At 33.0% G+C, this 14,039-nt stretch overlaps 1 protein-coding gene and 1 non-coding gene across 3 annotated transcripts; both read right to left on the minus strand.

Annotated features, from left to right (window-relative positions):
* Positions 1–6,067: 6,067 nt before the first annotated feature.
* Positions 6,068–6,140, minus strand: Trnan-auu. Its single transcript has one exon. It is a non-coding gene; the product is annotated as a tRNA-Asn (tRNA).
* A 1,546-nt stretch (positions 6,141–7,686) lies between these two features.
* Positions 7,687–13,074, minus strand: LOC124458312. Of its 2 annotated transcripts, XM_047008353.1 has the most exons (4): positions 12,991–13,074; positions 10,843–10,974; positions 9,534–9,847; positions 7,687–8,773 (listed from the first exon to the last, which is right to left on the minus strand). In XM_047008353.1, exons 2-4 carry the CDS (start codon positions 10,874–10,876, stop codon positions 7,946–7,948), a joined length of 1,176 nt encoding a protein of 391 aa, XP_046864309.1. In that variant the 5' UTR covers positions 10,877–10,974; positions 12,991–13,074; the 3' UTR covers positions 7,687–7,945. The 2 variants fall into 2 exon arrangements, with proteins under 2 accessions (XP_046864309.1, XP_046864310.1); XM_047008354.1 differs by lacking the exon at positions 10,843–10,974.
* Positions 13,075–14,039: the final 965 nt, after the last annotated feature.

Here is a 14,039-nt window from a genome sequence, read left to right on the forward strand (position 1 = left end):
GCAAAATAGCAGGTTTTATAGCCTTAGAAACATTTTTGATTTCCATTATTTTCCGTAATGGACCACGGTCCAAAATGCGTAATTTTACTTTCCTATGTAAACATACTTTGTAAAGCAAACAGAAAAAAGCAAAAAAAACAAGCAAAAAACCATTTGTCAGTGGCAAGAAAATATGGCGTCCTTTTATGATACTCGTAACTCTCGCTGTAATACTAATTCTAGAGTTGAAAATGTTTGTAACTGCGACGTTAACGAAAATTCAAGCACTAAAAGTAACCTATCTCGTAATAATTCTAAGACGTTTGTGTATGTCTAAAGCTAACAGGGAAAGGTCTTCTCCAGGAAGTGACACAAGGCAGTTTAGTAACGATGAATTCTTGTTAAAATGGTATGGACTATTTCGAAGAAACCTGGCTATTTTAAAGGAGTATGGTGTAAAATTGGAGAACATTCCCGATCAATACTCATAGAAAACAGAACGACCAGAAGCGGTAAACATCGAAGAACACGTGCGCGCTTGTATGCTTCTTCGTGATGAAAAATGCTGTATTGAAATCTTTACTCTTATGTCATAAAATGTTTACCAATAATACGAAATTACTCAAGAAAATCAAATTTTGCATATATTATTGTTTATAAAGAATCAATAAAAAATTGAAAAAAGTCAAGCACTAGATTAAGCTCTAAGCTTCTAAAAAACGTATTACTCATTGAATTTGGATCATTTCTTCCCAAGATATCACATTCGCAGCGAAGTTAATTAATTGGCTAATTAGTGGCCCCCATGTTGGATATTTAGTGTAATTAGTAATTTTCTAAATTTTTTTTCATCATTTAATTTCCTTGATTAAAGTCTTTCAAATACTGATAGTTTCTCATAACTATCTTTAACATGAAAAACACTCAATCTTTCGTATGTGATCATTTTACTTACGTTAAAAATGAAATCAAGAATAAACATTTTGAAAGAGAAAATAAACACTATAAAAATCAAATTATAAAACTCTTGGAAAATCAGAGCACCGCGAAAGATTTGTCTGCAACAAATACTAAAGAAACAGATCTATTATTTGCGGTTAACAAGATGGTGGAAAGTTTAGACTTGATAAAAGAAGACTTATACGAGATAATTCGGAAATGAAACTAATTTTGGAAATAAAGCAGAATGAGTGGTCCAAAGTTCGTGGAAATAAAAAACCTCTCCATAGTAGGAAAAAACTGTTATTGATGATACTATTACCATATCAAACAGCCTCAATGTGCTAGAAGTGGAAGATAATAATGATAAAGATGGAGATTTGAAAATGGTTTCTAAACAATTACAGCCTACTGAGATCTCTTTCCCGTCGACTGAACCTCTTAATTTTTGCTCCGACTATAAAAAACCTATTTCCTCCAATTTGAAAAGTAAAATATTACTCATCTGGGACCTAATTAATAAAAATCATCAAGTCTAAAAAACTTTCTCATGCAGCTAAAAACAAAATTAATTATATAACTCCTTATGGCGCCAAAATTTTGCAAGTCAAGGAAAATCTTATAAAGCGCACAAGCGACATTAGCAGTTTTGAATCTGTAATTCGAATATTAATGGTGAAAATTAAAATATTAATGGTGAAATTAATGTTGGAAAATTTGACAAACTTTTGTACATTACAAAAGAAAAAAAAATTAACAATTTTTTGTCAAAGTTCCTTGAACAACAATTAATAACACAAGCTGCCATTTTCGCGTCCCAGAAAATGGCCGCCACGCCGTGATCAACGCGCAATGCATCTTGGTTGACACTCATTCTTTAATGGTGAAATCAACGGTAAAACATTTGACAAATTGTGGGTACTCTATCAAACAAAAAAAACTAACAGTTATATTTCTCTGACGGACAATTAACAAAAACTCACAGATCAATGCACTTGTAAAACAAAAAAAAAATAATTAAAAAGTCAGTGTTTCCGATTGAAAAATTAAAAAAATGCATTTTTTTTGAATTAAGACCTAATCTTTTCTGCAAGAATTACATCAGATCATTAGCAAGCAACTGCTATTCCTTTATTCATTTTTTTTGGACAAACTACCTGGTTTGTGAACTATTTCACTGATACTACGTTTGCGCAAGGTGAGTTTATTGTGCTCGTTGTTTTGATTTTTTTGATTTTTTTTGACATGTGATTTATATTTGAGAATATTGAACCGAATTTTCAAAAAAAATGTCACATATGCGAAATTCAAATCATTTACAGTTCAATATATGTTTTACACGCAGATAACATGTAAGAAAATAATGGTCACGTGTATTACCCATCTTGATAAAAATCTAACATATCTTTATCACAAATATAAATAAAATATCTAAGTGAAAAATTGTTGATGTTGTAACCATAAGACACTTATCTTTATGATAGTTTATAAGAGAACACAAAAACACCACCTAACGTTTACTTGCCAGTTGCTCATGTAAACAAATTCAAAAAACCGTGTTCTAAATGGACATTTATTAGATAAGCTGACAAAATGTTCTGATACAGAAAATCTGTTACCAACCTAGCCGATCTAAATTTACAAAAATGTAACGATACTCCCGGGCTCAAACCATTTATTTTAGTTAACAATATCTTGTGAAATAAACCCCAAAACTATAAAAAGCATTTTAAAGACAATCAATCACTAACCAAAGCTTTGAAATAATCTTTTTTATTTTATGGCTAGCGTCGCTTCTAGCAAAATGGTGGGCTCTTATTGCATCAGAAATGTTTTTGTTTGTCCATTATTTTCCGTTGTAGACCCAGGTCAAAAACGGAAATTTTACGTTCAAATGTAAACACATTTTGTAAATAAAACATGAAAAATAAAAAAAGACAAAAATCAATTATGAATGTGAGTCAAAGCAAAAGAACTAGGAATACAGTTTATTGTTTTTGGCTATATAATTTAAAAAGATTTAGTTTTTACATGCAAAAACTGGAAAAGGGAAAGCCAAGCCGTACAAAACAGCAATGACAAAGAAGAAAACAAGCTTTGTTTCTCTTTCTACGTGCTAGGTTTATACAGAAGTATTTCTTTGTAATATTTCTCAGTAAAGACCTCGTGCTCTGTTATTAATGCCATTAATTATAGATTAACTGGTTTTGTTAAGGCTGCTTACACTTATATAATTTATAAAAAATGCAAGACACCATTTTAGTATAAAATGTCTTTTAACAAAATTAACCGATAGTATATGAAGTACACGAAGTATATTTTGTATATTGAAGTATATAAAGTACTGTACTTATATATATGATATTTTAATTACTTTTTTATCTCGTTTGGGGATAAACAACTATGTCAATTATACAGAAACTTTTTTTGTCAAGCGCTAACACAATATGACAGCAAACGCTGTTATTTGCTGCTCGATTGCTTCACTTTCTTTGTTTTGTCATCTACTTTATCTGGCCATTTGGTAATCTGCTCAGCTGTCGCTTCGAAAGTTAAAGGAGCGATTTCTTCTGGTGTGATTTCCTCGCCAATTAACGATTTGAACAGCCCTTTCGTTTGCATCCAACCCGTGCATTTTGTACTCCATGCTGTATAATTTACGGTATTTGCCATTTAATTGTTTGTCCGCTCATCTTCAGTAACCTGGGTACATAACATGTTAATTTCTGATGGAATTTTTAGGTTTATTGAAGAAGGAAATGTTATCTTTTGATAAGAGCCAAGATGACATGGCGGTAGTAGAACACAATAATAAATATATAAAGACACGATCATTCATATTTCGCCCATATCACGTGACATTCTGCTAACATCATCCCGTGTCCTTAGGCATGAACAATAACAATATTTTTTCCTCCCAAATTTACAAACATATATTAAAAAATGAATAATTTGTTTTCAATGTTCTATCTCCTTTCATCGTTTGTTTGGGCTCGATGGATATATCTAAATATGTATCAGAAACAATGTGAAAACTTTTACATCCAAAAGGTAACAAATTTCCAAGGTAAATCTTTAGGAGTTACTGAGTACACAGTTGTTATATCAAGGCCTTGCATTGAAATCACTATAAATGTTGCAACTGAAACGTTTGGTAGTTAGCAATCATGAATGTTATTATTGGTCCTCTGCCCTTGTCTGCCATGATTTGCATTATAGTTTATATTTATAGCTGTCGCTTTTGGGAACCACCTGCACTTGCGAAAATAAGTAGCACTGGAAATTATGGATATTCCAATGTGCATTTAAAATTTGGCAATCTTCCTGTCTTGGCACGAAAAGCAAAGATCTTCTCCGAAATACAACTTACCGCTTTATGATTGCATTACCTCTACGTCAGTGGAGTGGCACCAACTTCGTCCCTATTTGATCAAAATTGATAAAAACATTGTCTTCTTTTCTTTGGTCGTGTCATTGACGCACGTGCATTTCGTGAGATAGAGTGACGTTGGGATTATTACCAAAAAGGGAAGAGATGTTATTAAGGAAATAGAGTAAAAATGTTGTTGTTCTTATTGCATTGAGCAGTCGTTTTCCAGACAAATTTATCATCAAATGAAAGATTTAGCCGAGCCAGACTTGATGAAATTGCAAGACAATCAAAGAGTTAAAATTCGCAAATGGATGATTATGACCAACGTCGAACAAGTAATAAGCAATGTCATATTTTTCTTGTTATCTTAAGTCCGTAGATAAATGCGGATTTCGCGTAATGGATTGACGTTGGGATTATTACTAAAAATCGAGGAATTATTCTTGAGATAATATCATTTTCGTATTGACTTTGTCATCAAATTGAAGTTTCAAAAAAAACAAAAAACAAGAGGCATGATTTTTTTGATATTGCTCAAAAAGATGTGTTAGAGAGCATCTAATATGGAATCAATCGTTCATCAGTGCTCGATACCACGACCTGGAGATTAAGAATCTTATGCTCTACCGTCTGAGCTAGCCGAGATTGCTAAAGTAAAGACAATCAAATAGTAAAAAGTCGTGTAGACACATTTGAACGAGAACTAAGTCTGAGGATGATAGCAGATGGCTGTGCCGGTTGTAAGTGTCATTGGTAGACTGCAGAAACAAACGGGTTGCTATTCAATGGGATTTTTTAGGAAATCGCTTCTTTATGGGCTTTTTTTAAAGCAAATAGCTAGTGAAAATAATAACCTTAGCAAAGATGCCACTTGGTTCTTGTTCAGTCATTCCAAATAATGTAACCAGATTGCACAATCCGCTGGTATATGTTATCTTTCTCAACATTATTATTAGAGCTGTGATACTGTTTGAAGTTGTCCACAGCAGCAAGTGTGGGAAAGAGCAATGTCGCTTCATACTCTTTTTTGAAATCTAGAAATAGAAAATATTGAGGAAGTTATCATTTTTATCAGCTTTTAGTCTCTTTGCTACCGTCGTATGGCTTTTAGCTTGCATACCTAAACCATTGCTGATATTTAAATTTATTTATTACATGGAAGTTGATATGAGTAATTAATCGACGTTTTGGTGTCAGCATCGTGTCTAATAGCACTAATTCCAAGTCATCTTTAATTTCACTACATGTGTCTTCTTATCTCGTACTATGATTTATCATAAGGTCAAAAACTTCATTGAAGTCTTCTCTGAGAAAAATGTTTATAATAAATAAAGAGCTTTTTACTTGCTATCTTTAAGTATGGTTAAATAGAAAGGAAAAAATAAAAAACAATTGAAAACCCCTCATTTCTTGTAATAAATATTATTTATGTTTGCCTTCTTGACGCCATTTTGTCTTTGTCTGCCAGGAAAACATGCAATTTTCTGTAAACATGAAACTAAAGTATTTTTTCATTTATACGTCAAACTTTAAACCGCTAATCTATAATTGTCGTTTGGGGTATGAGGTTTAAAATGTGATCGCCAATCTGTAGCTCTCTAATCATATATAGAGATGTTGTTTTTTGTAATTAAATTGTGCAGTCGTTTTGCAGACGATTTCGTCATCAAATGAAAGAAAAAAAAAGAATACTATCGTCACATTAGTATAATATTACTAGCATATGTATGCTAGAGAGCACAATATGGAATCAATCATGCAACTTGAATGAAGTGTCGCTCGACGTGGGACTCGAACCCACGACCCTGAGATTAATAGTCTCATGCTTTACCTTCTGAGCTAGCCGGGCTTTATGGGAGTGAGAGATAATCAATTAGTATATTTTTGGTGCGTTGAGACAAAGAAAAATCGCTCTTTCTCTGTTTTTTGAAATCTTGCAGTAAAAAATACCGAAGAAATTACCATTTTTCTTGCTTTTAGTCTCCTTGCCAAAGTCATTAATATATAGCTTTATAGCTGGAAACCTAAACCATTGCTCACATTAAAATTCATTTATAACTTGGAGGTTGATATGGATAGTCAATAGACGTTTTTGTGTCAACATCTTGTCTAAAAGCAATAATTTAAGTCATCTTCACTTTCGCTACTTGTGTCTTCTTAGCTCGTACTATGATTCAACATAAGGTAAAAAACTTTATTGAAGTCCTTTCTGATAAAAAAATGTTTGTAATAAATTAAGAGCTTTTTACATACTAATTTTAGGTATGTTTAAATAGAAAGGAAAAAACAGAAAACAAAAAAAAACACAGATTTGTTTTAAAAAATGTCAAATATGTTTGCGTTCTTGCCGCCATTATAAATTTTTGTGCCAGGACAACTTTTGCGGTAAACATGAAACTAAATTTTCTTTTACTTTAGACGTCAAACTTCAAAGCGCTAGTCTATAACTACAGTTTCCAACAAGTGAAAAACCCAAAGCATTTTCCTGGAATTATGGCCACCATGGGATAGAGTGCACAATTCAGTGCCCCTTCTGTATAATCATTATTTTCTGATAATACTTTTTATTTTGCATTCGTAAATAGATATGAAATAATGAGTTTCTACACGACAAAAATTTAAAAATTTTTAAACAATTTCTATTGAATTGTTGGAATATAAACTATGGCAAATAAAATGTATTTCAAAACATAAAAATCATTGATTTTCAGTAAAATACCTTTCAGTTCGTAGTTTCATCGTGCTCAATATTCAATCATCGTACACGCTTGCGCAGAATATAAAAAGAACAACTAAGACTGGGGACCTTCTTATACCATGACCTTGGTTATTCAAGCTTAGTTTCTAATACAGACCTATTAAATTTGCGTAAGCATAGAATATTTATTTTACAGAATGCTCTTTCAAAAATTACGTAGACAATTATTCCAGCCGTTTAATGAGGATTTGTCACTTGTTTCCAACCTTTAAATTTACACGACCTCATTTTTGAACAGCGAACTCTAGAAAATTTTGGCTTAAGAATGACTTTGTATTATCTTAAGGTTCGCAAGAAGTAACGACTCTAACGACATCCTCCACCAATTTTGTCAACCTTTCTGTGCCGCACAACCTGTGTGAGGCCAAAAACATCTAATTTTTTGCACAAGAGAACCTTCTGTATAATCTTTATTCTGTGCGATTCTGCGAGTGCAAGTATAAAGATCTATGGTTATCTTCCTCTTTGAAAAAGTTCAACTTATGATGTCAAAGATTTTTTTGAAACTATTAACACATGCTTTTTCACAGGTACGATTCGCTAAAGAAAACAACAAAAAACACAATGCTTATCAATCAATTTATCTCGCGAAGCATATGGGTCAGACAAAATTTTGTGTTTGACTTGAAAGGCAAAGTAGCTGTTCGATCTTTTATTTTAATTTTTTCAAAATTCGGCTGTTCTTCTATCCGTATAATTTATTGAATAATTATGTCTACAGTAAACTTACAGTAGCAATGTAGAATTCTTATCACTAATAATACGATTGAATCAATATTTTCAATAATGCCTGTCTCTTCAACAAGTAGCTGTAGTTACTTGATATTTTTATGTCAACAACGTCCAATTAATATTTTTATTAATTCGCTTAACTTAAAAATCGTACAATGCACTTATCAGTTCAAATTCATGCGTTTACCAAACCATAATTGTGTTGTGGCATTTTCTGATGATGCGCAACGATGTGTAGTGTTATAGCAATCATAATATCCAAAATTATCTTCTCCTCCTTTACCACCAATATTGCTACAGCCTGATGATTGGAAGTTCTTCAGATTGCATATATATTGAACATGGGTATTGTCTGTATGAAAAATATGTTTGTCATTTTGCCAGAAAGGAATGCTGCAATTTGTACAGTTGTAGCCTTTGATATCGATAAAACTGACATTTAGGCAAACGGCATCGCTGTTAGTCAGCTTCAAAATTGGTGCATTTTCATGGGTTGCAACAACCAAATCTGTTTTATTCCAGTCTTTGTCACCGTATGAGCACGTGATACGCCATAACGTGTTTCCATCTTCTTTTATACTCTTCATTGCGTTAAATGAAAGTCTGTGATCTTCCCATGTTTCATTCGTTTCATTTCGAGAAAAGCTTTTATGATATGGTTGAAGTCTATATTGAGCACGTAATTTCAAGCTATAGGACATAACTAATGTCCAAACATGCGCAGAATCAAACTGACAGTAAACTTTAACCATTTTACTTTCATTTGCAAATATTTGATACCAGCCATTTAAACGACCAAGAAAATTTTGACAAGACTTTGCTTTCTTTTCACAACGTTTACCTACAAATCCTTCTTTACATTCGCAAAAGGCGCGCACTTTACTCGAACTTGAGGTTGATAGTTGACATTTTCCGTTGTTATTGCAGTAATTTGATGTAAGACAGCAATCTATTTTCACATGACATGTGCCGTCGGGGTAGCTTGAATTATCCTAAAAAGAGAGAAAACATGAACATGCTATAATTTTGCAGATATAGGTTTCCATTTTAAGTATTTATGTACCTTAACGTGACAATGAGATGTTAACAACTGTAGTTACCATTTGTACGTGTATATTTACATATATAAAGAAAGAAATATAATTTTAACGACGTTCAGGTCTTATCTATATAATCTCTTTTAGTGGCGGATATATTGGGTACCTCAAAATAAATTATTGCAGCGCAATTTAGACTCTATTTACATTCCTACGCACGTAATAAACAAGTTCATTGGTTAATGAATCACTTTGCTTTTGTTAATAATGACTGGAAAGAAGCAGCAATACCTCTACCTTAATACTATATTGTCTACGTTTGTTGATGTATATACTTAACAAAACGTAGTTCCATGACAACAATGCTATACATATTTTCTAGTGATAAAAGGAAGATTTAGTTCATGTCATAATTTGAGTTGCAGTGTAGGAAATTCTTAATAAATTCAAAGCTTTTGCAATCCTTAATAACTTTTTTAATTGAAGATCTGGCTATAATTTTGCTCACAGCAATTTAACTAAGTTGCTTCTAAGATTGCAATGCTCACAGTTGTTTTTTCCAAACTTAGTTGCTAGTAATTGATTTGGATGCTAGTCTTTACAGCCCTACAGCAAAAAACAACAACAAAATAACAAGAACTCCTCATTTGACTATTTTATCATCCAGCAATAACGCTTACGCAGGGAAATTTCTATTTTAATGCAATATTTTTACCTCTTTGTTCAATATTTTCATTGTGAAATGTTGACATTGACTTTTCTCATTGTTACTTGTCTCCTCAGTTATGGTTGTAGAAAGAAGTTGACACGCCGTACCACAAATTTGAAATGATAAACATGAGCAATCTGTTAAACATTGTTCTAGACATTCATCAATCTTTGAATTAGTGATGTTTTTCATAATGAAGTTTGATGGCAGCGACCCATGGCGAGCATAAAGTTGGACATTGCCATTCATAGAGACAACATCAGGTAGATATAAAAAGTCGATAAATAGAATCCAAAAAAACATTTCATATGAATGTCTATCTAAAGGAAAAATTAGTAAATGCTTCGTTTTATACAATAGATAAATTACTGATATTTCAAGAAAACGTTTTAAAAATTTCATTCACATATAAGTGAAGTAAAAGTTGCTAAATTGATAGCGTGAAAATAACTTTTTTAAAGAAAGAGCTCCGTGAATACGGAGGTTTACGATAATCACACTAACACACACATAAAAATACACTAATTAAAATGCATAAAACATTAATAAGATGACAATAAAGAAAGTATGTGAGAGAGGGTGAATGCATGGCAGCATGTGACATGTCTTTTTTAATACTTAATTTCAGGCATTATGCAAGCGCGTATTTTGATGGCAGGTTTTAAAATCATAAAAATTTTTTTGTTATTGCTCTCAATTTTATATTCTCTCGTTATTTTTAGACGGCTTTACACGGAGTTATTTTTACACGCAAATGTCGATGACATATGTTTTGTTTAACATCAACTGCAAAAGACTTTAATGCCTGTTTATATCAATTGCAATTGTACATGAGAAGGCCTTACGGGATGATTCAGTAGACGGGATGATGAATTGGATTTCGGCATTCCATTCCACTTTACCGAACAATATTATTCTGACCTGCTATATTCAGATTCAAAACCTGCGAAAAATCCGATGTAAATTATCATTAGAACGAGAAATTAAAATACAGCATCATGGCCCCAAAATAGTAGATAGCTGTCAGAGTTTTGTACCAGCATGTGTAATTTCTCTATCGAGTCAGGTACGAAGCAACAAAACGGGCCATTGTGACAGCGAGATATCAATATAAATACCAAGTACTGTCGGAATTGGCTACTTATTATTGTCATACGATGAGCATGTGTGCCGCGGGGGTAGATATAAAGCGGGTGCGGACGGCGGACATGGATGGCGGACGCGGACGGCGGACGCTTTATATCTACACCCCACTTAAAGACGCGATTTTGTCAAAAATAAAATAGCTAATGTCAAAATTTCAAAATATAGTAACCTTTGCATAAAAATGGAACTTTTCGCACCAACATTATGTGAGGGAGGAGTTCCCCTTTAAGTGTTTTTCTTTAAAACATTAAACATTGCTTGAAAGACACGGAATACTTGGAATGTATATTCTTTTGAGAAGCTACAAGGAAAAAATAACAACAAACATCACAACCGGTTGGATCAAAAATAGTAAAGCAAGTATTGTATATTATTTTAGCCAGTATAAGTTATGTAATTTTTTTATTTATTTAAATGGACGACATTTCATTCACATCATCGAACTGTTTTAAACGATAAGTTTTTGCCAATTTTTCATGTAAATAAAACAAGATGTAGACATTCGGAGAGTTTATGAGATGCAAGTGGAGGGGAGACGGAAACGAGGACGCCCAAAGCATTGGTGGAAGGATACCATCAGGAGAGACATGCAGCTATGTGGTGTCAAACAAGAGGATACCCAGGACAGAGCAGCCTGAAGAAGTCTGATAGAACTGGGTCTCTGGCAAAGACCCGCTACCCGAGCAGGACACAGCGGGGAAAGGTGACCAAAGGTGACCAAAACACACTTATCCACCAGTTGGATCTCTTTTCTCCCCATTGAAAACATCGCACTTCCATTAAACACTCTATTATCCCGTTTGTTATTATAATGAAGTTGATGCTAAGTTCACTGCGAGAGTCTTCATGTGTATATAATTATGCAAACCTGAATATGTTTTTGGAGACAACATGGGGTTAGAACACTCATGTTCTTTGTTTTAAACGCAAAAATCTGTCACTAGCGTTGTGAGAATGCATTATTCGTTTATTTTTCGAAGTAGAATAAGAGTATTTTACGATCGGACAAAAAGCATTTTATTTTGCTCGTTTTGCTTCCGCCGTCTGCGTCTGTCGTCCGCTTTTTATCTACACCCCATGTGCCGTATTTTTCAATCTTGGAAAATTCACTAAAGCTTGGCAGACATATTATGTTGATTTTTTAAAGACAATAAAAAATTTGCAATACAACAAAAGTGCCCATGACAAGTTTTTAAGCAGACAAGTTTAAGCAGAGCAAGTTTAAGCAGAGCAAGTTTTTAGGTGATTAACGAAGAAAATGGCTTGCGTGAAGTCACATCGGGAGGGCATTTGTTATGGTCGATAACGTTTTATTATAGCAACCCAAAGGTATAAATTGTTTAAACGTTTGCTAAAAATTTTTTTTGATAAGGTGCCACACAGATGTGTCGCGTTTACATACACAAATCCAATAAATTCGAAGAAAGAGTTTGCTCTCCGTAGAATCCCATAGGCAAATGACACAGACCAGAAGCTAATAAACGTAAAAATGCTTGGGTTGATTATGTAAAAATAACGCAAAAAAATTGGGTTTTTTCAAATTGCTTTAAGCATTTTGATAAAGATGACTTGTGTGCCACTTTACTTGTGAGATTAAAGTGGGTAATTTGGACAGCCCGCTGCTTGTAGCTTCCAAACTTAAAATGGATAAAATTAACGTAAGTGTCTGGCATTGAATACTTAATTAATTAGAAAAAGCGGTGAAGCTGGCTTTGAACATATTTACAACAACTTTAAACGAGACGAACTTGAATAAACGCGTATGACAAAAACAAATTAGCAAAGGTTTGAAAAATGTTTTGTATTGATATGTTTTTATAATACTTCAATGAATAAAAAAATTATGAATTCGTTTTTTGCATGATATCAAGAATTATTCAGACCTCGGTCAATGTTGTCCAGCTCAGCTTCGCTTCGAAAGATAACAATGACATCTGTGCGAATAATTCTTGATATCATGCTCAACCTCATCCAATAATTGCTTATTAACCCTTTTATGAAAATTTCAAATTAAAAGACTCCCAATATGTTATCGAATTGAAAAATGAGAGACGTTTTAACTGACAATCACGTCGGTAATACAAATTAAATTGCTGGAGATGAAACAACTATTGAAAAAAACAGATAGTAACACAGTGACAAACAAGATTAACGCATTTGTAGGTGGTTTGATAGTGGTTTCGCAGAAATATGAGGAAAAAATTTCCCAATTTACAGATGAATCATGCACTAAATATTTTGCAAAATAAATCAGCAATTTTATACATACTAGTGCAATATTGGGCTGTGAAAAATATATTTGTGTAAATGATATTACCTTTGTACGTTTGATATCATATGCAATGCCGTCTTGATATGTTGTCTCCGTCTTCTCTTACTTTCCATTTGTTTCATGTCCTCACTGCCGTTTTTATAAGCATCAGTGCGCTTATGTAAACAAACTTTTCTTTCCACCTGCGAATTGGGAATGTCTTAAATTTTGCTAATGGCCTTTTATTAAAAAATACGTGTCGCAAGTTACTACTCAAAAGCGGAAATGAAAAAGTAAAACATACGTGTGTTATTGTTGATAAGTTTTATTTCGTTTATGAGACATCATTTTAGAACTTTTGTGGATGACTATGCATAAGCTTTATAGAAGGATATTATGTAGCAAATGTCTTTATAGCAAAGATTGCATCAAAGAATAAATGTATTTATATGTAGAGTGATATTGATCTATTTGAAATTAATTTGCTCTGACGCAGATACCTGTACTGCCTTTATCAAATATTAATACTCAAAGTTTACGCTGTATGTGCAGAGAGATCACCGACATCTATATGATCTGTTAAGGATTGTTCTATCTTCATCTTATTTTTTTGAACGTGCTTCAGTATGAAAATGTACCATTTACTAAAATGTATGAAAATATAACAAATATAAGCAAAATGTCAGTTTATACGTCATCAAATATTAATAATTTTATTTCAAAGTCAGTAGCACCATACAAAATAATAAGACGATAATCATATATCAGCGATAAGAAAACTTGAAGTAGTTGATAAATCGATATATTTGTATATTCAAGGCATACATATTTATGATTGATGCATAAGGATATAAAGCCCGCCGCACATTGGTGAACTTGCCGCGCGTATTTGTCATTGGTGACAAGTGTGATTTTAAGCCCGCCGCACACTTGTGAACTTGCCGCGCGTACTTGTTATTCGTGACAAGTGTGATCGACAAAATTTCCTAGTGTGCGCGGAAGTTTTGAACTACATTTGTCATTCGTGACAGATGAGTCAAATATCAAACGCATAAATAAACCTGTCACAAATAACAAGTACGCACGGCAAGTTCACCAGTGTGCGGCAGGCTTAA

This window comes from Xenia sp. Carnegie-2017, unplaced genomic scaffold, assembly GCF_021976095.1.
Source record: "Xenia sp. Carnegie-2017 unplaced genomic scaffold, XeniaSp_v1 HiC_scaffold_6, whole genome shotgun sequence".
In the NCBI taxonomy this organism is placed as follows: Eukaryota; Metazoa; Cnidaria; class Anthozoa; order Malacalcyonacea; family Xeniidae; genus Xenia; species Xenia sp. Carnegie-2017.